At 41.5% G+C, this 24,842-nt stretch overlaps 1 protein-coding gene and 1 long non-coding RNA gene across 6 annotated transcripts in view; one reads left to right on the forward strand and one right to left on the reverse strand.

Moving 5' to 3' along the window:
* Positions 1-2,218: 2,218 nt before the first annotated feature.
* On the reverse strand, positions 2,219-10,984 carry LOC114772874 (uncharacterized). The gene is made up of 3 exons (XR_003744206.1): positions 10,468-10,984; positions 3,148-3,214; positions 2,219-2,509 (listed from the first exon to the last, which is right to left on the reverse strand). It is a non-coding gene; the product is annotated as an uncharacterized LOC114772874 (long non-coding RNA).
* The window catches only part of ccny (cyclin Y), a 44,503-nt gene continuing 25,979 nt past the window's right edge, over positions 6,319-24,842 (forward strand). For 3 of the 5 annotated variants that reach the window (XM_028965559.1, XM_028965571.1, XM_028965566.1), the window contains exon 1: positions 10,471-11,020. In XM_028965559.1, coding sequence (XP_028821392.1) covers positions 10,867-11,020 — 154 coding nt within the window. In that variant the 5' untranslated portion in view covers positions 10,471-10,866. Of the gene's footprint in view, positions 6,351-10,470; positions 11,021-24,842 lie in introns of those variants that run through there. The other 2 variants (XM_028965587.1, XM_028965579.1) reach the window with 2 other exon arrangements.

Genomic DNA, 24,842 nt, shown 5'->3' on the forward strand with positions numbered 1-24,842 from the left:
GTTTGCCAATAAACAAATTCAAAAGGTTATCAATAAAGAGTGAAAAGCAGTTAAAAGGCTAGTAAGAGGGTTGAGAATGTTACCAATAGTCCTGAACAGACAGGGCTCTGGGCCTGTGTTTCTGTGTACAATTCCTGTTAAACAGCATTCTGATGATTCAGCCCTGATCATTTTTCTCAGTTGAGTCAGGCTGAGAAGTTCATTCTCTGTCACTCTTACGTTGCACGTTTGTTACCATAGGCTGTTACACAATTAAGATGGTGGGTTGAGTAGCAACTATTTAAAATGATCATTTGGATTATTGTAGAAATATTGTATGACTCATGAATCCATTTTGTTTGTAGTGTTGTCATAACAATGTAACACATGTAAAACAAGTCAGAGAACAGTTTCACGCTGGAGAGTCTGGAGAATCTGGAGAGCCAAATGAAGGACCGGAGCTAATGTCATGGGGATGACAAGGGGCAGCATTCGCAAACATGCCTCTGGTGGAGAGGCAGTGAGAGACAAGGGGCTCAAGGAAGAGAATAGTTCTCAGGTAAATTTCTGCAAGAGTAGGATCCAAAGCAGATGCGAGGAGCACCTCGGTCAGGTGGTGGTGAGACTGGATGACCCAGCTGCTCAGGCATTGTTGGTATCTCACGACCAAGACTCGGCTCATCTTGACCTTCATGAAATTAAGCCTGAACTTTTGTCTACCATAATCGTGTACCTCTTTCTCAAACATGGTCATTTCTTTTTTGTCGTGCGAACTTCAACATCCATGGGTGTTGCAGCGCAAGCAGACACATGCTCGCAGAACTAATGGTGGAGACTCACCTGCTGCACCACAATTGGGTTACGCTTCCCCGCCTACAGTTGCTCTCTCTTTTTGAGAGGAGAAACAGACTAGATGATAAAATTGTAGCGTAGGATTCACTCCTCCATGCAGTTTATTTCCTTTCCAATCAATCTTATCATAGTCCTTCTCTGGACTATTTACCCTATTAACATCCATGTCAGATTCTTTGGAGACTCCTTCTTGGTTTGTCTTAATTCTTCCTCTTTGATCCAGAACAACTGCTCTCCTAAACACTAAGGAGGAAACTTCCTAGATTTGGTGTTCTGATGTCCCTCATCAGCATTTATCAGACGGCAGTGGTGGCCTGGCGGTAAAGGAAGAGACACCGTAATCAGAAGGTTGCCGGTGCGCACCGTCCCCACACACTGCTCCCCGGGCGCCTGTCATGGATTCTTACTGCTCACTCAGGGTGATGGGTTAAATGCAGAGTGCACTGTGTGGTGTGCTGCTGTGTATCACAAGTGACAATCACATCACTTCACTTTATTCAGAGCAGTCCCCCCTGTCACTACTGTCTTGCTCATGGACACAATGGTAGTAAGTGGGATTTGAACCTGGGTCTTCTGGTTCATGGGTGAGTGCGTTACCCACTAGGCTACTAGCACCTTCTCCTTGCCTGGGAGTTTTCTAATTGTCATGGCCACTGTTCCACTGCTCACAAGTTCCAGTTGAGCTTTATTGTCATTTGAGCTACATACATGTTAGACAGTACACAGTGAAACAAAACAATGATACTCCGGAACTTTTAAACAATAAAGCAAGGTTACATACTGACATAAAATGCACGTGTGCGACACAGACAAACTGGGTTACATAAAGTGCAAAAAGGGGACACAGTGCAGTGTAAGAGTTTTAACAAAAACATGTAGACATCAGGATCTTGCGGTACTATGCGGCGCTATTCCCAAACCAAACAGTGATGCAGCAGGTCAGAATGCTCTCAATAGTTCCTCTATAGAAGTTGGTGAGAAGGTGGCAGGAAGTAGAGATGCTGCTGGGTTTTCTTGGCTTTTGAGCTGGTGTTGAGTGTCCAGGAGAGGTTATAAACACAGAGGATCTTTGTGTTCTTGACGATCTCCACACAAGATCCATTGATGTTCAGTGGGGAGTGGTCCCTCCGTTCATCTCCTTAATTTATTCCACATTCAGAAACAGTATGTTGACTTTACACCAGTTTGTCATTCATAGCACCTCTTCTCTGTATTGTTCTTGCTGATGAGACGTATCATTGGCAAACTTGATGATGGTTGGAGCTGTAAAGTGGTGGGTCAGCAGGGTGAACAATATTGGACTGAGCACACAGCCCTGAGGCGCTCCAGTGCTCAGTGTGGTTCAGGCCCAGCAGGCTCAGCTTCTTGACCAGGTGCTGAGGAATGATGGTGTTGAACTGAAGTCTATGAACCGCATGTGTGTGCATGTGTCCTTATTGTCCAAGTGGGTGAGGACCAGATGCAGGGTGGTGGCAATGGCATTGTCCGTGGAACAGTTTGGATGATAAGCAAATTGCAGTGGGTCCAGGGTGGAGGGCAGCAACCTCTCAGAGCACTTCATCATGATGGACTTGTGGTGATGGACTGTAACGTCATCAGTGCATTTGCATTTGCTGATCTAGCTGTTCATTGATGTCAAGTTTATGGTGTTGTCGCTGTTGTTTTCCATCTTGGTTCTCTGGATGTATAGGATATGAAAACATCAGTTCATCATCATGATTCTATCCAATGTTGCTGCTCACTGTTTACTGATGTCCTGCATCAACTGCCTTCACCTAACCATTCATTCGGATTTACCCTCGCTTGCATCTCATTCTGACCTTAAGGTGCTTGACCAATTGCCTGCCTAATAACTACAGTAACCCCTGTCTTTCTTGCTGCACCATGTGCCACCCCCACCATCACCGAGCAGTCCCCTGACCTGCCTTCTACCACTGATCTTCTTCCCTCTCTGCCTGCCCTCATCACCCCAAGCACCCACATCCAGTGGCTCCCAGCCCTCCTGCTTCTCATGCACCCCCTGGCCCTTCCCCGGGCACTAATCTAACTGATCCTGCAAGGTCTCTAAACAGGCAATCATGATGGAGGTGGCTGTCATGCCTTTTTATAGGAGTCGTGTCACCCCCGCTTCTGCGAAATGATGAACTCTGAGGTTTGAACAAAATTGGAACAGTTTATTTTAGGCTACGCACGATCCTATATGACACATCAAGAGTCACTGACACTTCAGCACCTCTGTGTTCATGTTGAAGGATAGTTCTGTAGACTACTGTATGTAGATCACACAGGGCTTCTGTAGGGGAGTGGAAGCCACACCTGATGCTTGTTACAACTGTGAGGATCCCTGTCTGTGCCAAAGGGAATGTGAGAAGGAACCCGCAACCTGGAAGAGTGAAAGAGTTTTTTTTTTTTATTTGTCACATATTACAATTTTTATTAATATGTCATTTTATTATTTCTCATAAGAGAAACACATGGTAACTTAAATTTACCTTAGAAATTCCAGCATAAAGGTCCACCTCTGACAGTCAGTGTAACATTACAGAATTCAAAAAGGCCCCAATCTGTACATGGCAGAACTGAGAAGCAGTGAGAGGCTTTCTGTTATTTCATATGGTGCCCTTCAGAAAGGCAAGTGCTCATTTCATTATTTATGCAGAGCTGTCATGACAAGAGCACCTATTAAAGGCTTTTAAAGTGTGACAAGAAGCTTAGTGACTTTATGATAGAGGCTAAGAAATGAGTTATCCTGGTCAAAGTCACCCACAGGATATAGGATTACCTGGCACACATGGTAGATTTGCTTTTGGGAACAGTCGCATAACAATGGACTGCAGGTAAAGTAAAGACATCTGTCATTTAAAGCACAGTTTTAGTCTTGTACTGACAGGAGAATTTCTGTGACCTTCATTGTCTGGAATTTTGCATTGGTAATTAATAACCTTCCCCATCCCAGGCATAACTCAGCTGTGAACACAAGGCCATATGAATAAACAGTTTGGCCACAACACCATTGAGAGGTCAAGTAAATAACATTGTCTATCTGGGTACAAGGGAACAGTCGGTTGGAAGCCAAAAATTTGGAGGTGTTCCCAGCACAATGTGGCTAGGTCAAAACTCAAACCTGACGTTCATAGGTCCTACAGGCTCATGCAGGGTTTTACGGTCATTAAAAACCTGGAAAAGTCATGGAATTTGAATAATTTTCCAGGTCTTGAAGGGTTTTGGAATACAAAATCTAAAGATGAAAAGTTATGGAAATGTAATCTGATTGACACTTTAATTTACAACAGAGTACATTTCCTAAATTTACAAATACAACGTTTAAAACTAGCTCAGGTCTGTGGTATCTTTGCTAGCTTTACTAATGAACCACGTCACGTGGTACTGCATGAGTTGCTTCCATATTCAATCACCTCAGCAGCCACGTGTCTCCTTTTAAATCCAGAAATATACTTGCTATGAGCTACATAGGTGTATCTGTACACAGTTGCATTGTTAACGTTTGTGCTGATACACTTGCGTCCACTCTGTGCGTCGTAATCGGTAGCGTGCACTCCTTACCAGCAGGGGTCAGTCTCAAGGCTGCAAACCAAATAAATGAATGAATACATGTATCTTACAATCGTCATCTGTTGAGTGCAGATCTCGCAACACTGCCCCTATAAAATTATGCAAGTATTCCATCCGTATTCGTTCCGTTACTTTTTGAGTACATGCACAAAAACCAATGCAAGGAATGCAGGATTCAGACCTGGCAAGACATAGGCAAGTGTGTTACCCACTAGGCTACTACCACCCTTTAGTTAACAGCAAGTATGCACAGAAATTTCAGACAACATATGGTCATGAAAATTTATCTTAGAGTAATTGAAAAGTCATGGAATTTTTTTTGTAAAAATGTGTACGAACCCTGCATTTTTTTTTCAAAGTCATGTTCATGAATATTATATACAGCATCTCACAAAAGTGAGCACATCTCTCACATGTATGTAGTTTGTATTATTTATTTCATTGGGACAATACTGAAGATATGACAGTTTAAGACAATTTAAAATGAATATACAGCTTGTATAATATATTTCACATATGGGTGTACTTACTTTTGTTGCCAGTGGTTTACATATTAATGGCTGTGTGTTTAGTTATTTTGAGGGGACAACTAATTTACTCTTTTATAAGCCGTACACTGACTAGTTTATATTGTATCAAAATGTCATATCTTCATATTAAAATATGTACTAGGGTGTACTCACTTTAGTGAGATGCTGTATTCCACCTGCATAAAAGATCGCGTAGACACTGACATGGTAAGGTTAATTAAATGTTCTTGTGTTCCTTATATGGCAATGTCAAAGGTTGGTTAGATGTTGTGCATCATGCTGTTGCACATAAAACATATCCTACAGCCTTCCTGTGGTCACTGGGGTCATTGTGAAACCTTCTTCCTCCTCTGTCCATTTCAGAGGCCTCAGAACATTCCTCTGAGAAGCTGTTGGAAAGGGTCTTAAAGCTAAGGTAGAAGTGGAGCTCATTAACATTCCCAAATGATAATAAAATATGTGTTAAAGAAGTACATAAGAACTAAATGTGTCTTTTTACAAATTTGTGCACTTTAAATTGGATTTTGTGAAATACAGTATAATCAATGTTTAAACAACACAACTTCTTTTATTCATGATTTTCTGTGATGTTTGCTCATAATGCAGGTTTTTTCTTTTTTCTGAGAAATAACGCTACTCCCTCTTCATTAATATTAGTGGAGTTTTATTCATTTTCTCTACAATACTGCATTCATGCAAATAAACTGAAGTAAGCAAACTGAATTGACTCAGAACCAGGTATTTTCTGTGTTAAATAGTTGTAGTAAAATATAGTCAGTCAGAACCTACATCATTTATCAGATTTTAGATATATTTTTAGTTTATATATGTATTTGAAACAGTGTTTCTATTTTTAGAAAATCATGTGATACAAACATACACAACTGTTGTCTATGTCCTATGCATTAGACATTTTTTAAAAAACAGGTTATTATGTCTGCTTATATGATACATGTTAAAGGCTCAATCATTATATTATTATTTTTTTTTATATTATTATTTATTATCCCTAACTCTTGATCTCACTCTCACTCTGCACACAGAACTGGGTCATGGTCTTGCAAGGTCCCTAGACAATAACTTGGCGTGATCTTGGGGAACGCAAGTAGTGCACATGATCCTTCTCAAGTAGTGCATATGGCCCTTCTCTGCTGCTGCCACACTTTTTACAGGACAAGCTCCCCAACTTGCACTGTTGGTGGCTGTGTGATATACGGAGAGAGACAGAAAGTAAGACAAAGCAAGACAGAAATCACACTGTTGTTGGACACACTCTTTTTCTCTGTGTTGCATGAAATGTCTACATGACATCGAGGATTCATATCTTCTAATGGTGCAGTGAGGTTCCTAGACCAGCAGGATGTACTAAAGCCCTGCGGAACAACATGAAGACGCCACAGAGCCACCAAGTCACTGGTTTGTGTTTCTGCTATTTGTGACTGCAGATTAATGATGACAGGATCACTTTGTTTAGTTTGTAATCCCCAGCGAGTGTCAGGCCTTTGTTGACATATAAATACTAATCTGAGATAATCTCTCAGATTTCTCTTCTGCACAGGCTTTGCCTCTAGACATTCTAAACATAAGAGATTAAGCGCCTGCAAAAGTCAAGGGATTATTTTTTTTGCAACATTAAAGAACACAAATTTAAAAAGTAAGAAAATACAATTGCAAGGATTCTAATTAAGATAACAATTAACTATATTTTAAACAACATCTTGTTATTGGTAATCTGTGTGTGTGTGTGTGTGTGTGTGTATAAATTAGGGAAATTGTGAGAGACTTAGTGGATGTCATACATATGGTGTTTGTTTCAGACATTTTGGGGATACAGAGGCAATTGTATCACCCCAGATAGACACACCTCATTTTATGTTTTCCATGTAATGGTCTCATTATGTACAGGTGGGCATTATATTGGGGTCAATACCAAGAGACAACCTTCTGTGGGTATAAAAACCTGGTATTGCCAGTAAGTCATTCCAAGTTCATCATTCAAACAGCCATGAATACACAATGTCACTTAATGGACAAGCAGCGTCATCTGGCCATGGCACACCTTCGGGGTGGTGGCAGTCATTCAGATGTTGCTCGTGAACTTGGTGTGTCTCAAAGAGTCATCAGCAGAACTACTGGCAGAGTTCATGACAGACCCAGGAGTGGAGCCCCACCAGTGACAGGCCGCAATGATGACCTGTACCTAAGGACCTATGCACATTGTTATGCAACTGCCACACAGCTGCAGGCCCATTTACAAGATGTGAGGGGTACTAGGGTTTCCAGACAAACCATTTGCAACCGACTCCACCGCTTGAGCTTGAATGCCAGACGACCGTTGCAGGTGACTCCACTGACACAAAGACACCGCTGTGAATGTTTGTAAAACATTGTAAACTTGTAAAGCACTCATGTAAATAACAAAATTTTTTTCTAATAAAAAAATTATAATAATAACAAAAATGAGGCAGTGGTGGCCTAGCGCCTGTCATGGCTGCCAACTGCTCACTAAGGGTGATGGGTTAACAACAGAGGACACATTTCGTTGTGTGCAGCGTGTGCTGTGCTGCAGTGTTTCACAATGACAATCACTTCACTTTCTCTTCACTTTTTTTTCAACGTATTGTGAGCAGGGTTTATATGCATGCATGTGTGCTTTGCGAATGACAGTAGTGTGGTGTAACCTAATAGGACCACTATGGCTTTGTCTATGATCTGTCAGTATTTGGCAACACACCCATGCAATACAAGAGAGAAGCATTTCTATGTTGGGTTAGGGTATCTCATTGGGCACTGGAACAGGTTGTATCCTGTCCAAAAACGCCTCCAGCACCAGCCTGTAGCTCAACATGAAAACAACAAAGAAGCCCTACATTTTTGCGTTCTATATCTATGGCTATTTCAAGTAATGTGGCAGCAGTGGCCTAGTGGGTAAGGAAGCAAATCTGTAATTGGAGGGTTGCCAGTTCAAATCCTGAACTGTCAAGGAGTTACTGAGGTGCTACTGAACAAAGCACCATCCCCACACACTGCAGCCCACTGCTCACTAATGGTGATGGGTTTTGTTGTGTGCTGTACTGCAGTTTTTTACAAAACTGGTGGTAGTAGCCTAGTGGGTAGCACACTCGCCTATGAACCAGAACACCCAGGTTCCACTTACTGCCATTGAGTCCCTGAGCAAGACACTTAACCTCCAGGGGGACTATCCCTGTACTTATTGTAAACTTATTGTAAGTCACTGTGCATAAGAGCATCTGATTAATGGCGTAAATGTTTTGAAAAGAGTTTTCTTATAATAAGTGAAGTTTAAAGTGACAGACTTGGATTAATGAACTCAAGACTAATTGTTCCTCTCTACGTGTATGCAGATATTACATTATTAACAGTAATTTCCAGGTACCAGAGTCATTTACAACATGAACAATGTCTAGACTGGCATATTGACCAATTAGGTATGTTTTAGTGCTTTAAAGCACTTTTAATGCTTTAATATTGCTTCCAATAAAAAAAGAATTTTTAAATTAAACTAAACGTTTGAACTGTAATATACGTTTATTGTTAATGTATTAATAATACTTATATTCCTGAGGTCTATTTAACCCAGCATGAACCCAGATTCATCTCATTCTGTATACAGATACTCCCCATAAATTCTCTGACTATGCTGATGATGTTGTATTCCTTCTTTGTTAAACTTGATTGACACCTTTTCAGATTAATTTACCAGTCTGGGTAGTCACAAAGGACTACGGCCAGTTGCTTTCTTCTAATTGGGAAGTGAAAATACAACAGCTTAAAAGGAAAACCTTACCCATCTCTACCGTAGGCCGTATCAATGCAATTAAAATAGTTGTGGTGCCTGGGTTTTTGTATTTGTTTAAGGCCACCCCAGTGTCCCTCAAAGGTACTTCAGGGAGCTAAACTCTTTTATCTCTTCATTCATTTGGTGTAACAAACAACCTGGGATTGCCAGGAAGCACCTTTGTAAAGATAAAAGGGGGTGGTTTCAATCTTCCTTTGTTTGACTTATATTACCTAGTGCCTAATTTGAGTAAAATTGTCTTTTAGAGAAGGTGTGAAGCCTGGCTTCAGATGGAGCATTCTTCTTCCCGGAATTCCTCCCTCCTGGCTTTGGTCAATAGCCAAATTCCATTGACTAAATCTTTATATAACCACAACCCTATTATTTACAATTCTTTAAAGATATGGAAACAAGCAGCGGCAATAATAAAATTTCCCAAAGTGTTTCTGGACATTCCCATATGCTGTAACCACGCCTTATCACTTGCAAAAGACTCTTTTCCGTCTGCAGAGAGAAAGGCTTGGCTACAGTTACAGATATTTATATGGAGGAACTAGCATCATTTGCACAGCTCCAACGTCAGTTCACGCTGCCAGCCTCTCTGCAGATAAGACACTTTTTGAAAACTCACCTGCCACAATGTGACTCCAAGCCTAAACATGCAGCTATGGAGAGATTGCTTTTTATAAACCCTTACAAAAGGGCCACTGTATCAGTTATCAGTTGCTATTAAAAAGCAGCAGCATCCGATTCATTTAAACAGGCATGGGGGGATAAATTGGGAATGGTGATCACTGAGGAAGCCTGGATTAGTTGTCTGTACATATACTCCAGTTCAATCAATGCCAGGTATAACTTAATTCAATTTAAGGTGGTGCACAGATTTCATTATTCGCCAGCAAAACTTAATACGATTTTCCCAAACACCTCACCAACTTGCTGTGAATGCTGTAAGGATGTGGGTACATTGTCACAAATTCTGGGCATTCATTATTCATTATATGTCTAAAGCGTTAAAAAAAGATTTTAAGGTAGATCCTCTTATAGCAATTTTTGGAGCCATATGATCAGAGTTGAACATCAATCAGACAGAGATACAAGTCATCTCCCTCTGTACTCTTCTGGGTTGGACGTTGTTATTGCAACATTGGCAGGCTGATGAAGTGCCTTCATTTGAACTTAAGGAACTTGGTATTTAGAGAAAATACGGTATGCCCCTCTTAAACTTTAAGAAGTGAGGTGTGTTATCTGACATTTTACCTCATTTCCTCCACACAAATCACAGCACTGTTTACTTGTATGTATGTTACCACTGTATTATTATTATTATTATTGTTGTTTATTATTTTATTTTTTTTGTTTTGTTAATTTTAGATTTTCTTTGTAAAATGAGAAAACCAATAAAAACAAAAAAGAACAGCCACTGGGGTCATGGTAATTAACGAGTCTGTTGGACAAAATCGTCAAATCTCGCGTTAATTAAGCTGATTTGGCAACACGGATCAGACTACAGAAACGGTTCCGGGTTCAACTGGGTGGAAATTTGTGTTGCCTGATTCGAATATAATGTGCGTCCTTCATTTGCTTTTTTATTTTAAAAACATGATTTTCTGGCTGCTTGTTTTAGTTTATTTTCGTGTTCTGGGTTACATGTATTATACACTGTGACCTTTTAACGAGTGATGTCAAATGAAGTTGCGCGAACCACGAACCAGACGATATCGCGGTCGTTACCTGGCAACCCGCCTTCCATCACCCACGGCTGTCGCCCGTTTTGCGCCGAGCGACGCAGTGACAGCTGACGCGTTAACCATGTCGCTCTGATCGCTCCGGCGGTGCCGTCCCCGTTTGCTTTCATTCGGAGAGATGAATTCGACGCAGGTCGTGATCTTCGCCCGGTCCGCGCTGTAACCGGGACGCGCTGCGTGGGCGGACGCGGTCTGCGCCCACTGGGGCTGAGGTACCTCTGGTTGTTTTTGGGGCGGAGCGGCCAGTTATCCCCCCCCCGGCTTGTAGCTGCATGGCATCGGGAGCGGAACGGGGGGCCTGAGCTGTCTGGTATTCGATTTGCACGGGTCGGGAGGCAGAAGAAGACGATCCGCGTAGACTGGGCCGCCCGACGGAAGGCGCATTATGGGGAACACGACCTCCTGCTGCGTGTCGTCCAGCCCCAAGCTCCGTAGGAACGCGCACTCCAGGCTGGAGCCCTACCGCCCCGAGCCGGAGCTCAGCCGGGAGGACACGGGCTGCAATCTGCAGCACATCAGCGACAGGGAGAACATCGACGGTAGGAGGGCAGAGTCGCAAACGCTGCAGACACATTTACATATTACTCCTTTTCAAGTGGAATCAATAGATCAACAATAATAAACATCAACTATGTGTTTTTGCACATATGCAGAGTGACTTATTGTTAAAAAGCAATGTTCCTAATGAATGGGATATATTCCATGTAAATACATATCTGTAGAGAGAGAGATCATATAAGAACCAAACTGAGCATTTTTACATAGTTTATTTTCTTCTGGATGAGCTCTGATCAGGATGACGGCAGGTCAGGAATGTAAACGGTGGTCAAACGGGCATTAATTCATGCCGCTTACTTTATGGCAGCATCTGTGAGTGGTTGGCGTCCATTTTTCTCAGTTTCTCTCTTTTGTTAACAGATGACTTGGTGGAGAATCTAGGCCGACTAAAACAGAGCTTTTCTTTGTCCGTCTCCCAAATTGCCCCATTCGTAGAGTTCCCTGGAGGCACTTTGCTGGATGTTACCAGCACTTGGGGAGAAATGCATGCAAAAAGGGCCACTCATAATTATCACATGATCGGAAGGCTCTTACTTTTTTTTTGTGTTCCTGTTTTATATAAATGCACACACCACTTTGGGCTCACAAACTTTCTTCCAACAGTTTGGTCATAATCCAAAATTCAATTTAGTCACATTTTCGCCCATCAGTTGTCCCATCAGGTCCAGATTAGCTGTGGCTGTGATGGCAGCGGAGGACAGAGCTCTGTTGAAAGGATGATCCTGTGGGAGGATGACATGATGTAGGCCCGGCAGCGTGTATTTGTGTGTATTTGTAATGGCTGTGTCCATTCCTCCACATTTTTAATACATCACCATTCCTGTGGGTATTTGTTTGTGTGAGTCGTGGCTCTCCCCCTTGCCTTGGTCTGCCTCCGTGCTGCCATTAACCCATAATGTAATTTACCATCTAAAACCAGAGAAAGCTGTGATGCATCGTCTGGCAGCGCAAACACCGCTCGTTGTTACGGCTGTGAGCGTTGGCCCGGCTCGCCAACTGCAGGCATCATATTCCTGTGGCTTTTGTTGCTCGGGCTGGTTTAAGAGGTTGCATTGAAATGAACAGGCCTTGTTTTATTGATCTTGCAACCTCCTTCAGCGCATACTGGAAGAATTAAAGGGTCTGTGAGAGGGGGACTAGTGGTATGAATGAATCTAATTAACACTCAGCAATGTAAATGGTGCAGGGCTGGGCGTGAGTCATTGTGAGAAAACACACTGTTAGGACCAATATTACCCATATGAAGGGATGCATAATGCCCAGTTCTGACCGTGGTGACCGAACTGAGTCAGAATCCGATCAGGGAAACAAGCGAACCCCCGCAAACTCATACCATGGGGCATGTAAGACATGTCCCGCCCGTCTCTGTATGTGTCATGCCAGTGAATGAGCATATGAGCAGTTTCAGAGCACAGAACTGCAGTCAGCGCTGAGCCTGTTAAACTAATAACACTGGACAATGTTAACAGTGTTGCAACCACACAGGCCAACAAAGAGTCCACAGTTGTAATGCTGGATGAATTCTGTCCTTCATTCTCCTCCTTTCCGTGTCCTCGTTTCTCCCTCTCGCAAACACACACAAAAAATGTGGGTAAAAATGTCAAAAAGATCTCCTTGAATTTTCCTTATTGATGTTATATATTTTAATGCACATGCACATACATAAAAAATCTCGGGTCACAGTAGGGGTGGTATGTCAGACATCCCAAGTCTGCCAGAAGTTCCGGGAGTCTCACACTCCCTTATATTCCTGTATTTGCTAGATTGTCCACCTATCCTGACTATAGGTGGATTTTTATGGCAAATATCAAATACTTTTCATTAAAAGTGTTCACTCTGTTAATACAGAATTTGCTTGAAACAAATTCAGAAACCAAAAATACGTTTCCATAATGGTAATGTATTGTTTTTCGAAACTAAACATGTTCTCTGATAATAACGTGTTTATTAGCCTGATTACTTCTGATGTGCCAGTGACTTATAACCGAATTCAGGAATACTACAGATCTGATTAGACTTACATGGTGCTTGTGTGATATAAGTGTTTATTTTGTTTGATCTCTTGCCAGTGTGGTCATTAACAGTCATAGTTGCCCCATGCCGGAGTGGCAGCGACGTTATTGTTGGTCACTGATTACTTTAAAACATGTTCTTGTAGGTTCCGTTTTCACCTACGTGACGTGATTTCATTATTAAAACAGGTTAGAGTAAATACGAGCTGTTTGTCCAGGGTTGGCCTGCTGATATGAAGTATTTGAACTCTGTTTTAGCCTCAGGCTACAGACTGGGAAGAAAAGTGACAAAAGACAGTTCACTCATTCAGTCTCCCATTGTTCACATATGATGAAGACATCTATTTAACCTTCTGGCAAACCTCGGATGTCTCCTATGTGGCAGCATTGTGTGGAGTGAACTGTGGATCTTCCCTCAGGATGTGTGTGTGTGTGTGTGTGTGTGTGTGTGTGTGTTTCATGCATATTGCCTTCTGTTCTTGGTATCTGTGTGTGTGTGTGTGTGTGTGTGTGTCAGAATCCCCCATGCTGACCGTGTGACTGGGGAGGAAGTCAGCCATGAGAACTGCTGACTGGAAAGACTTGAGCGCGTGTATCCAGCCGTCCTCCTGCTTCTTCCTGAGCCCCAGATTCCCCCTGCAGACAAATTTAACCCCCCAAACAAGCCACAGTACGTAGAGCCAGTTACTCAGCGTCCACATCAGACGTACACGGCACCAGTTAGCCAGCTTCTTGCAGGATGTGCTGAGATGATTAAAACGATAATCAAGCACTATAACGTAACTTCACTGACCTGTAAATGTAGTTGTAAATTAACTATGCCCAGCAAATTAAAATGCAGGAATTTTAATGCCTAGTTCCAAATGGCTCTAGGAGATGCTGTTTTTATTTTATTTATTAATAAGTAAAGTAGCTGTGTTGTATTAGTGTACATGCTTATAAATGTGGTTATAGAGTAGGGGTGCACAGTGCACAGTTTGCCTTGAGCTTCATGTCTATGACGTTCCTCTTTTGACATTCCTGGTTTAGATCTCAATATACACTAGATTATTAAATCCATTGGTAGGGGGTTAATATTAATAATATAATACTTTTTTGTAGAACTAATATTATTTTAAGTTACGGCAATAAGCATTCATGAAGTTTGAGGAAAATAGATTTTCTTATTGAAATATTCATAAAATTGACATCGGATGCAACAGACACATGCAGGGCTGCGTAATTTGGCAAAAAAAAAGTCATATTGCGTTACTGAGAGCAATACTGGGATATGATATAGGTAGTAGTAGCCTAGTGGGTAAGACACTCGCCTGTGAACCAGGAGACCCAGGTTCAAATCCCACTTACTACCATTGTGTCCCTGAGCAAGAGACTTAACCATAAGTTGCTCCAGGGGGGACTGTCCCTGTAAATGTAAATATGTTATGTATAGGGCTGAAGCGATTATTTGAAAACTCAGCACAGAGCAAGAAAACTCGGATCACTCCCGCGGAGCTACGCAGCACCAGAATCATTGTTTTACACAGACTGTTTTAACTGAAGTGCAAGATTTAAGGAGGTGCGATTTATTTTGAGCTCTATAGCAATGGTGGAAAATGAAGATACCGGTGTGCGTAAAAGGCATAAAATGTTTAAAGTGTGGGACCATTTTACGCTGCGTGGACAACGTAGTGCAGTGTATACACTGTAAAACGGACCTGGCTTACCAAAACACGCCTTCCCCATAAATATGGTAGTAATAATAAATGCTAATAATAATATAAATACTAATAAAAGTGTTCAATTTGAATAAAAACTTTTTTGTGAGGAATAACAGCCAACAGCTCATTTTAAGAGGATTTTCATGTTGCATAACACACTATTGATAGAGTTGTTTAAAAACGCAAAAGTATGATTTATCCGATTAATCGATAAAAACAGGAGGAACAGGAGTTATCCCCTGAGCTTTGCATATGTTTTATATGATGTGTTCCAGACGGCAGGCCTGCGTTACAGCTGTAATCAAGCCTAAAAAGTTAGGGCCGACCAGGCAAGAGCCAGACGGAATCCGTTTCACCTCCTCATTTCTCTCGCAATAATTCAAACGAATCACCTGATGACAGTGGCCAAGATTTGCAAATCAAATTAACATTTCATTTAAAAAAATGTATATTAATGAAACTTAATTTACAACATGTGAAAACCAATCACCAAAAAAATTACTAGCACCGAATAATACGGAAATCATACTGGACGTTTGTGTGTGCTGACATTCATTTACCATGTGAGCTTGACCAAACCCACTGTTACCACTGGCTAACATGTAGAGATCGCACCTCTCCTCGAGCCTCTGGGAGTCTCATGTATATTGCAAATTAGGAACACTATCCCAGTATTTTATTATTTTTTTACAGCGAGTGTGTGTAACTGTGTACAAAGCATAAAGAGAAACAGAAATGCATTTTTTCATGTGGCAAATTTGTATTATTATATCACTAGGCTAAAAAATAATGGCAACATGAACCAGATAAAAGTACATTGAATTGGACCGTCATTATTTGCATGATATTTAATGATCAGGTAAACTTTGGTGATCGTGACAGCCCTGGAAGCAGATAAATAATTCTGTTTTTAATGAGACGAGTCCAAGCCTATGAACTATTGCGTAATTATGAGCTCTCCTGCTGGTAAAGATGAGAGCCAGGATCTGATCTGGAGGGAGCGGGCGAGTCCTGGCCGTCAGCTGACCAGCAGTTCAGCGCGGCAGCTATTCTTAAAACCGTGGGCAATTCTTAGTCGGCCCTATACTTGTTTTGCATTTAAAAAAAAAAAAATATTTGCCTTGAGATGTTGTGTAAAGATGCGCAGGATCAAGGTGGATACAGATTTTCTATATTGTTGAAAGGCTGAGGGGTTCGGATCGAATCAGTGAACAACGATCCCTGGGAGAAAATGTATTAAGGTCAATGAGCTCCTCCTGCTTAATTAAGCACGGGCCTACTACTCTACATCTGCAGTGATCTGTAGCGTGGCGGGCGTCCATTCACACGTCCATTTCTCTCTGCAGGGCCCTATACACACACACATTTCTCTGTCCACCACCACGGATTCAACAATATCCGCTAGTCTCTCATTCTGTACAACCCAACTTTACTATATTAACATATATTAACATACTACATATTAAATTAATATACTGGCATTATATGTCATTTTACTAAGACTGTATAGAGCATGAGAGGGACTCATTTTTAAATGTCATCCTGTCTGTCTTTTTAAAAATATTATATTATATTGTGTGCACAAAGTCATGTGACTTGCTGCTGCCTCAATGCATGACACTTTTTTTTTTTCTTTAGCAATATTTATCACCCAGTTTTATTCTTTTGTTATTCTGTAACATTATTCTGATTGGGCTGCATGTACTACCCCCTGCATGTACACCGGGTGTCCGGTGCTTGGTGCAATAACCCTTTCTTCAAAAGTGCAATAATTCCAGAGCAGCGGTATCCTTTTTTCACACAGGGATAAAGCCAGGTTGCAAAAGAAGCATGGTGTGTGAAGGAGTGTGGGTGTGTGTATGCACGCTGGCTGTCGAAAGAACAATCTTGCCTTGTTACACACACTTTTTTTTTATGGGTGTGCATCACCTCGCCTTGTCTCGAGTGTTTGAAGAGCAGCCACATGTACAACGATGCATCCAGTTTAGATTTTTTTTGAAAGATTGGAAAGGCTGGATTTACAGAAACTGAAAGTGGTTTGTTGACCAGAATGCATGACATCAAATGTGAAACCCATTTTAATATTAGCTACCGTAATAAATTTTTCATCTGCGGTTTTAATTTTTGTCTCACTCACCGGAAGCGAATCCTTGCTCTCTGAGGGAAGGTCTGCATTTCTACCGCACGCAGGCAGTTCAGAACGGTGCAGGTTTAAATTGGTTTGGAAATGGTTTGTGCCAGACTCATGTTCCCATAGTCACACAGCTTTCATTCGCTCTCAGATATCGTGTTCCCCCGACCCGTCTGATCATCTTCTCAGATTAGTTATGGTCTGTGCCTGCAAATCTACGCATTTTGGGTTTCCGACACTCAATGGCAAGACGAATGCCTTGAGTGGCCTGTTTTTCAGATTTTCAGATGAAATGATTACAGCGAGGAGGACTTTCATCTTTTGCTCTGTGCTGAATCAGACCGGAGAATTAGTGGTTTCATCGTTTCGGCCTTTCGGTGCAGAACAGGAAATGACACGCAGGAGCAGCAATTTACTGTTTGCGTTTTCATCCCCAAAAAGCTGTCACAATGTCAACACGAGGCTCATATTTTGCAGCGCTGTGAAGCCACATTGCAGGTGTGCATTTTAATAGGCTTCAGGTTTTGGTGATTGCTGCTGCTCTGATGATTTGCATAAACGTAAAGTCTCTGAATCCCCCAGTGGGCAAGCACGGCTGTTCTCTCATCTCTTTGTTCATCTGCTCCTGTTCTGTTCTCCCTCTCCCACCAATGCTCACCAGAAAGTAGGTTTGCAGATGGTCCGGGCTGAATTGGATGGATCTGACTCAATCTGGGCCACTAATTTCGGTATGTATGTGGACCTGCTGTATGTATAGTTTGTATTATAGCTCAGATGAGCATCTTCTAGTCCTTTATCAATAGTGTGAACATGCGCTGTGTACCACATACCCAGGCTGGGGGTAAATTATGCTGGTTTACCTGATATGCATATCTGGGAAGCTGTCACTGCAGATTATAGAAACAGTGGGGGAAAAACTAACTGCATCTGACCTTTGAAGTATTTGGCTGGAGGAGGCTTCTTGTATGTGTGTGTTGAGAATTGCAAAATTGCATTTTTGCTTTGACTGTAAAGCCATGATCATGTGGTTTCATCTTACTCCTTTTGGATAAATGAACTATTTACATTTGAATTTGTTTGCCGGAGGAGCGCTTGAACGTCCACCCCCACGCGCCTCCATCTAGTGGTCTGGCTCCTTCATCCCCTCCTTCCTCTTTATCTTCCTCTCATCTGGTAAACACAGGATTCTAATTAGCCGCTTCACTTTGCCCTTATACTGGGAGGGCTTGACTGCATCAAAGCAGGAGGAAAATGAGCGGAATGGAAATTGACCTGCTGCTTAATTTGCCGGTTTTGGGGGTTCGAGAGGGAGAGTGTGAAGAGGAAGAAAACTGGAAAAGAGCTTAAGATGTTGGTGACCACAGTTAACTACAGAATTGACATTGTGGAGACCCTTTGAACCACAGGAGATTATACTTTAAAGGAAATGTTTTGTGAAAAAAAGACACGTTTCGGGTCTTTTATGTACCTAGCAACCCTCAAACCATAAATTCAAACATTCCAGTCCACATTTTGTGGGCTGCGTAAATCATAGAATGTAGGATTTGAACAAGCTGTTCAGCCATTTTTCTTTGTTGTCCTCTGTACTAGTCATTATATTCACACTAAAAGCTAAGCACAGGAGTTTTTTTATTGTTTTTTCCATTTTTAAAACCACACACACAGAAAAGCAAAAAAAAACTAAACAAGAACAGATATGTAGTCTGGATTCCCTTATTTGACTGATGTCTCTGTGTGTGTGTGTGTGTGTGTGTGTGTGTGTGTGTGTGTTTGTATATATATACACACGTTTTCATGCACATACAACCCTATGTCCTACATATATCTACATATATTCTTTTCATTATTTCCACTATTTCTTTTTGCGTTGGTGGACCTGGCTTGTAATAGGTTTTTTTTACATGCTGCTAAAAGAATTTTAAATAAATATCTATCTTCTTGAACACAACTGTTCATGTCATATCACCAAAATACAACAATGTACATGACCAAGGTATTTGGTAACCCAGAATCTTGGATAAAATTTTGCTACACCTTCAAAATATTGGTGGCCAGCCTAACGGTGGATGGGCTGATGATTGCTCAGATTGTTGCGGGAATGTGCGCATGCCCACGGGACCATGACAGTTGAACTCCCTATTAAAGACGCTTGCTTTATCTCTTTGACTCTGGTTATCTTCGGACTTTTTTCAACAATTGCCTGACTTAGACTGAACTCGGTGCTTTGTTTTCGCCACTACAGTTGATGCATGAATCTCATTGGCTAACCATTTCAGTGTGGGGAGAACCACAATATGATTTCATGACGTTCCTCCCAGCAGTACTCCACATAAGCTTGGTAAATTCAGGCTGGATTGAGAATTCCATTTTGCGGAAATCCTGTTTCCCATAGCGTCATATCGTCTGAGGCTTTGTGAATGCCATGTCAATGCTTTGTCAGCTATTTTTCTCATGTTTGCAAAGGCTTTAGTTAGAGCAATGAAAACCATCTGGATTGTACAAATGTAATTGCCCCTCAACTTTAAAGTGATGCTGCATCATAAATGTGCCCTTGGATTGGTTTGTGTTCAAAAAGGGGTTGAAAATGTTATGATGTCAGAGGTCAGATAGTGTATTCTCCACAGGAACTACACATAAAACTGAAATGTTAAAAATGAATTATAGGTGTTCAGGGCATAAAGGAGTAGACATTTGACATTTGTGTGATTTTATTAAATTTTTTTAATAAGGCTGCTAAGTCATGCTTTATAAATGTTACGATCAATCATTCGCCCACACTCAAATTCTCACACTGAATTATCCAGTGCAGAAACCCAAGCTGGTCTCAAAGGAGGCTTTACCTGACCACAACAATGCCAGACTCCATATCTGCAGAAATGGAAAGAGATCACTGGGGGATAATGAAGCCTGACACATTTTGCTTGTGTGTAGTAGATTTATGACATAGTGTGTCACACAAATGACTTTAAAGGTATTACTTTAAAGGTAAAAATTCCACGGCTGAAAAAAAGATCAGAAGACGTAACCTTCTCATCTTTAAAGGACAACACACAGCGTGATTATAATGAGTTCTAAAGAGATACGTACCAGCACATTGCGATTTGATAAACATTTTGTTCATGCACACGTCAACTTATGAATGTTCACTTGACAGTTGATGCCTAGTAATTTGTTTTTATGTTATTAGTAATAAATAGTTTTATAGTAAGCGGATTACACCAGCAAACCAGTCAAAATCACCTACTCATCCAGAATGTATTATAAGTACATATGTGTTTATAAGGCCATATTGGCATATTTGGTAAAAGGATGGCAGTTTTATTTGCTTTGGGTTTATGTAGGTCTGTTCAGGTTTACCACAGATGTAATGCCTGAGATGGAAAATTAACTAGTAAGTTCCTTGAAAAAGTGTCTTGTGACCCTAAATAATGAAAGTAGCCTCCACCTTCTTTTTTTTCTTTGCCATCCACGTCTTTGCAGGCTTCCTATCATACTGCGATACTGCGCTCAAACCATAAAAACAGCACTGATTTGCTCTGCAGACAATGACTCACATCCAGTGTGATTCACTGTCTCAGATTTTTATGTAAAATTTGCATTGTTGCTTGTGGAAAGGGGAAATTCATGGAGGACCTGCATTATAGATGGCTGTACAAGTCCTTTACACAATAGGGTTGAGCGCGCCGCTGCATGGGGTGGTTTGAAGGGTCTGCTGAAAAGCAAAATCGCCAGTTATTTACGTGCTATGAGAGGGTTATTTAACGTGTGTGTGTGTGTGTGTGTGTGTGTGTGTGTGTGTGTGTGTGTGTGTGTGTGTGTGGGGGGGGGGGGGGGGTGGGGGGGGGGTGGTTACTGAATGCCTGTGATTGGTGGGAGGTGAACCCAGGTGTGACTGGATGAGGTGGTAAATGTTTCAGAGGTAATGAGGGGTGAACAGTGGTGTCTGTGTGTGTGTGTGTGTGTGAGCAAGGAGGAGAGACGTGTAATGTGTTTGTATTGTCTGTCACATGTTCTGTGGATTTACAGAAATAAACAGATAAAAAACGGATAGAAAAATGGGACACGACCACTTAAGTTCTCATACTTTTCACTGCAGACAACTATTTTTTTGTAACAGATTTTTGGCTAAAAAAAAAAAAAAACAGAATCTGCAGCAGCACACTGCACAAAAAGAGAGGAAACAAATACTGTTGGAACTTGGAATGACAGTGTAGAATTGTTCCTGCTGAAGTCTAGGTTGCTACCTGAGGCTAACAGTAGTTGCTTTTATATGTGTGTGTGAGTGTTTGTCCAGCATTAAGCCCGTCTAAGCTGGTGTGTCCTGTGAGAGACAGGTTATGATCCCCACTTAAGCCTCAGTCGCAGACAGCCCTCAACTGGGCCGGGTAATGAGACAGACTCCCTACTCCCACACCCAGCAGTCATTAGAGGAAGACAGGAGGGGAAAAGAGGAAGAGAGACTTGCCTTATCTCTAAGACAGATATATAATTTAAAAAATAGCATCAAAAGTATAATAGACATGCTGAGAAATACTAAATTGTTTCTCAAGTCAGCCAAAATGCCCTGAAAACCCAAAGAAGCTTCTTCAAATTCCCAAATACCCTTGAAAAATGACACATCAGGGAGCATAGTTGTAGAAAGGAATATGTGATCTTTAGAACCCATGTGTTCATTAACAGTTGATGCCTAGTCATTTGTTTTTATGTTATTAGTAATAATTAAAAAATATGTGTTTATCTGCTTCCCCTTCCATATATAAATATATCCTGTGGGTCTTTGCTGTGTTTACCAATGTCTACAGACATTAAAGGTTGCATGTGGGTTTTGTAATATTGTTTTGGTCTTCATGCCATTTTTTTTACTTTACCCTATGTCTGTCTACAGAAGACCTCTGAAGCTCTGACAGAGTGACCATGGGGTTCTTGATAACCTCCCTGACTAAGGCCCTTCTCCCCTGATCACTCAGTTTATGTGGCTAGAGTCCTGGTGGTTTTGAACGTCTTCCACTTGGAGGCCACTGTGCTCATTGGGACCTTCAAGGCAGCAGCAATTTTTCTGTAACCTTCCCCATGTTTGTGCCTTGAGAAAATCCTGTCTCGGAGGTCTACAGACAATTCCTTTAACTTCATGCTTGGTTTGTGCTCTGACATTAACTGTCCACTGTGAGACCTTTTATAAACGGGTGTCTGTTTTCCAAATCAGGTCCAATCAACAATCTCAAGGATGATAGTGGGTGGTAGTAGCCTAGGGGCAACTCACTTGCCTATGAACCAGAAGACCCGGGTTCAAGTCCCGCTTACTACCATTGTGTCCCTGTAACTACTGATTGTAAGTCGCTCTGGATATGGGCGTCTGATAAATGCTGTAAATGTAACAGGAGGCACCTGAGCTCAGTTTTGAGCTTCATTGCAAAGGCTGTCAATATTTATGTACATGTACTTTCTCAGTATTTTATCTTATATTTATTTTATGAGGTGTTGTGTGTAGGGGGAGCTTAAAAAAACAGGAGCCTTTTTTTTTATATAAATAAAGAATAATTTTAGAATTTAGAAGTATGAACACTATAGATACGTGTGTATACTTAAAGAAATGAATAAGTAAATAAATGATAAATACATACCAAACAAATTAATAAGTAAATACATGAATAAGTAAATAAATGAAAGAAATGTGTTTTAGTGTTATAGCGGCTAACTAAAAAAAGCACTATTCGATTCTCATGCTGAAAAAATATATGCGTGTCGAGCAATTAGAGCTGTAAACTGCTCTGAAAAGTAAACGGGCCCGACCACGCTTGAGCACGACAGAATCCGACTTGACCTGTCAAGTGCAGCTTTTTAAAAGCTTTCTTTTGCGTGTGTTAAGAGCGGTGCACGATTTTACCAATCACCGAAATGTACTAGCAGGGAGTCATACGGAAAGGATAGCTATTGGATAGAAACCGGAATTTCGTGTTTACTGACCAATGATTTACCGCATGAGCTCGACACGACCCGACCCAACATGACCCAACATGACCCAAGCACAACTTAAATGATAAAATTTGAGCTGGAACCAAACCTGAGCCGAAATGCTGTTTATTTGCTTTTAACATTTTCTAGCAAGCTTGGTGCTGCAGAATTATGTTTAAAGTGTCTCTCATGTAAACGCTGGGTCCTCCAGGTAGCCGGGGGGAGGGGTTGTCTGTTAAAAATTGTTGTTGTCTGCCGCCGATTTCCGTGAACTGGCAGATGCCAAACTGGAATTTAAGTATCAATACCAGTGCTAATTTTAGTCATTTTTAATTTTAAGTATCGATTAGTATCTGAGAATAAGTTTTTGACAACCCTACTACTTTTTGCCTCAGTTAAATATCAGTTAATTTGTTTAATGGTTTGTTCTTGGTACATATTTGTATTTGTGTTCACAGCGTTGAGCATTTTTCTCTGTCTGAGAGCGTAAGTGACTTGCCAGGCCCATTTACATGTCACCCAGGAGCCTGCAGTGTGCCACAGATGGCCTCCCCACTGTAGTGGTGGGGCTTTACTGGGCCACAGTCATGAGGCTCAGACTAGGACTGGCAGAGCTTGGTGGACTGTGGCTTTTTCTGCATTTCAGAAAGTTACTAACTATTCTAGACATACCAGCAAAGTCTATTAAAGACTTTAAAGATTGGGAGACAAGGCTGGGACAACTACATGATATTGGTAATCTGTCTAGCTAGGCATTTTATATGATTAAAAATGACATTTTATCTATTGTTGCTCAGGATCTTTAGAAGAGCTATAGACACTTGTCATTTTGTTAGCCTATGAAGGAAGGTAAACAACCATTTTATAGTATAATGAGCATCATTTTGCTCATATTACTGTATAGATACTGTACAGATAAAAATAGATGCTGAGGCACGTACGCTAGCCTCTGACGATTACATTCTGGTTCTACTGGCAACAAAAGCAACCTCAGATTAATTAAGTCGCACCATTGAGAAATTAGGCCGCGTGTGCACTCTAGAGCCCTGCATTTTTCTCTTCCCCATTCTGTCCTTTCCATCTTTTCCCAGCACCAGTGTTTTGTCATTGTTAATTGAATAGGTTTGAAGTGTGTGTTTTGTGTCCGTCGGTGTGTGTGTGTGTGTGTGTGTGTGTGTGCGTGCGTGCGTGTGTGTTCTTTGATGAGCCAGTGCCAGGTGAGGCTTTTCATGCCTCTGTTGCTTAGTAACATGGCACACAGTGGTGTATGACACAGCTGGTTTGATGGCGGACGGGGTCTCTCCCCAGCCTCTGATGTTTGGATACAGGCAGCTTGACCTCAGCGTGACCCCCAGTTCTGTGCCAGGAGCAGGCCTACCTGACTGGAGCCGAAGTAACCAGCCCATATTGGTGTTCCCCTCTGATATGTGGCCCAGCAGTCGTTGATGTCTTTTTTTAGAGCCAGTAATTATTCATGTTAGTATCTGCACAAGCACATGCTTCCTGAATGACCGAACTGGGGAATGATAGGGTGAACACTCCTTTTATATTTACCACACAACAGTGAAACCAGAACCAGTTTAGAAAGAGCACATCATGTGGCTCAGGGATACACAGGGAAGCATATGTACATGTAGAGATAAATCTACGCAGTCATTTTAGTGGAGTTACTGGAAAAGAGGGCGAGTGAAATAAAATGTAGTACCTATACGCGCTAAACACTCATAGATTTGGAAATGATCATAATGTCATTGGAGTTCACATTAGAGACTTTTCAGCTTTCTTCCTTTGTTTCTTTCTTGTTCACTCATTAGTGAAGCAACAGTCAGTCCTCTTTTTACTGCGTTAATGGGGGGAAAGGGGGTGCTGAGATGCTGTGTCTTTATCTGGTGTTGCTATGGAGCTCCAATAGGGCCTGGCAGTGTGGAACAGCTCAGTGTCAGGGTGGGCTGCTGGTCTAACTCTGCCTAATTACAGCCATCTATCCTGCCTCGCTCCCTCGTTATTT

This window comes from Denticeps clupeoides, chromosome 2 (genome assembly GCF_900700375.1).
Source record: "Denticeps clupeoides chromosome 2, fDenClu1.1, whole genome shotgun sequence".
In the NCBI taxonomy this organism is placed as follows: Eukaryota; Metazoa; Chordata; class Actinopteri; order Clupeiformes; family Denticipitidae; genus Denticeps; species Denticeps clupeoides.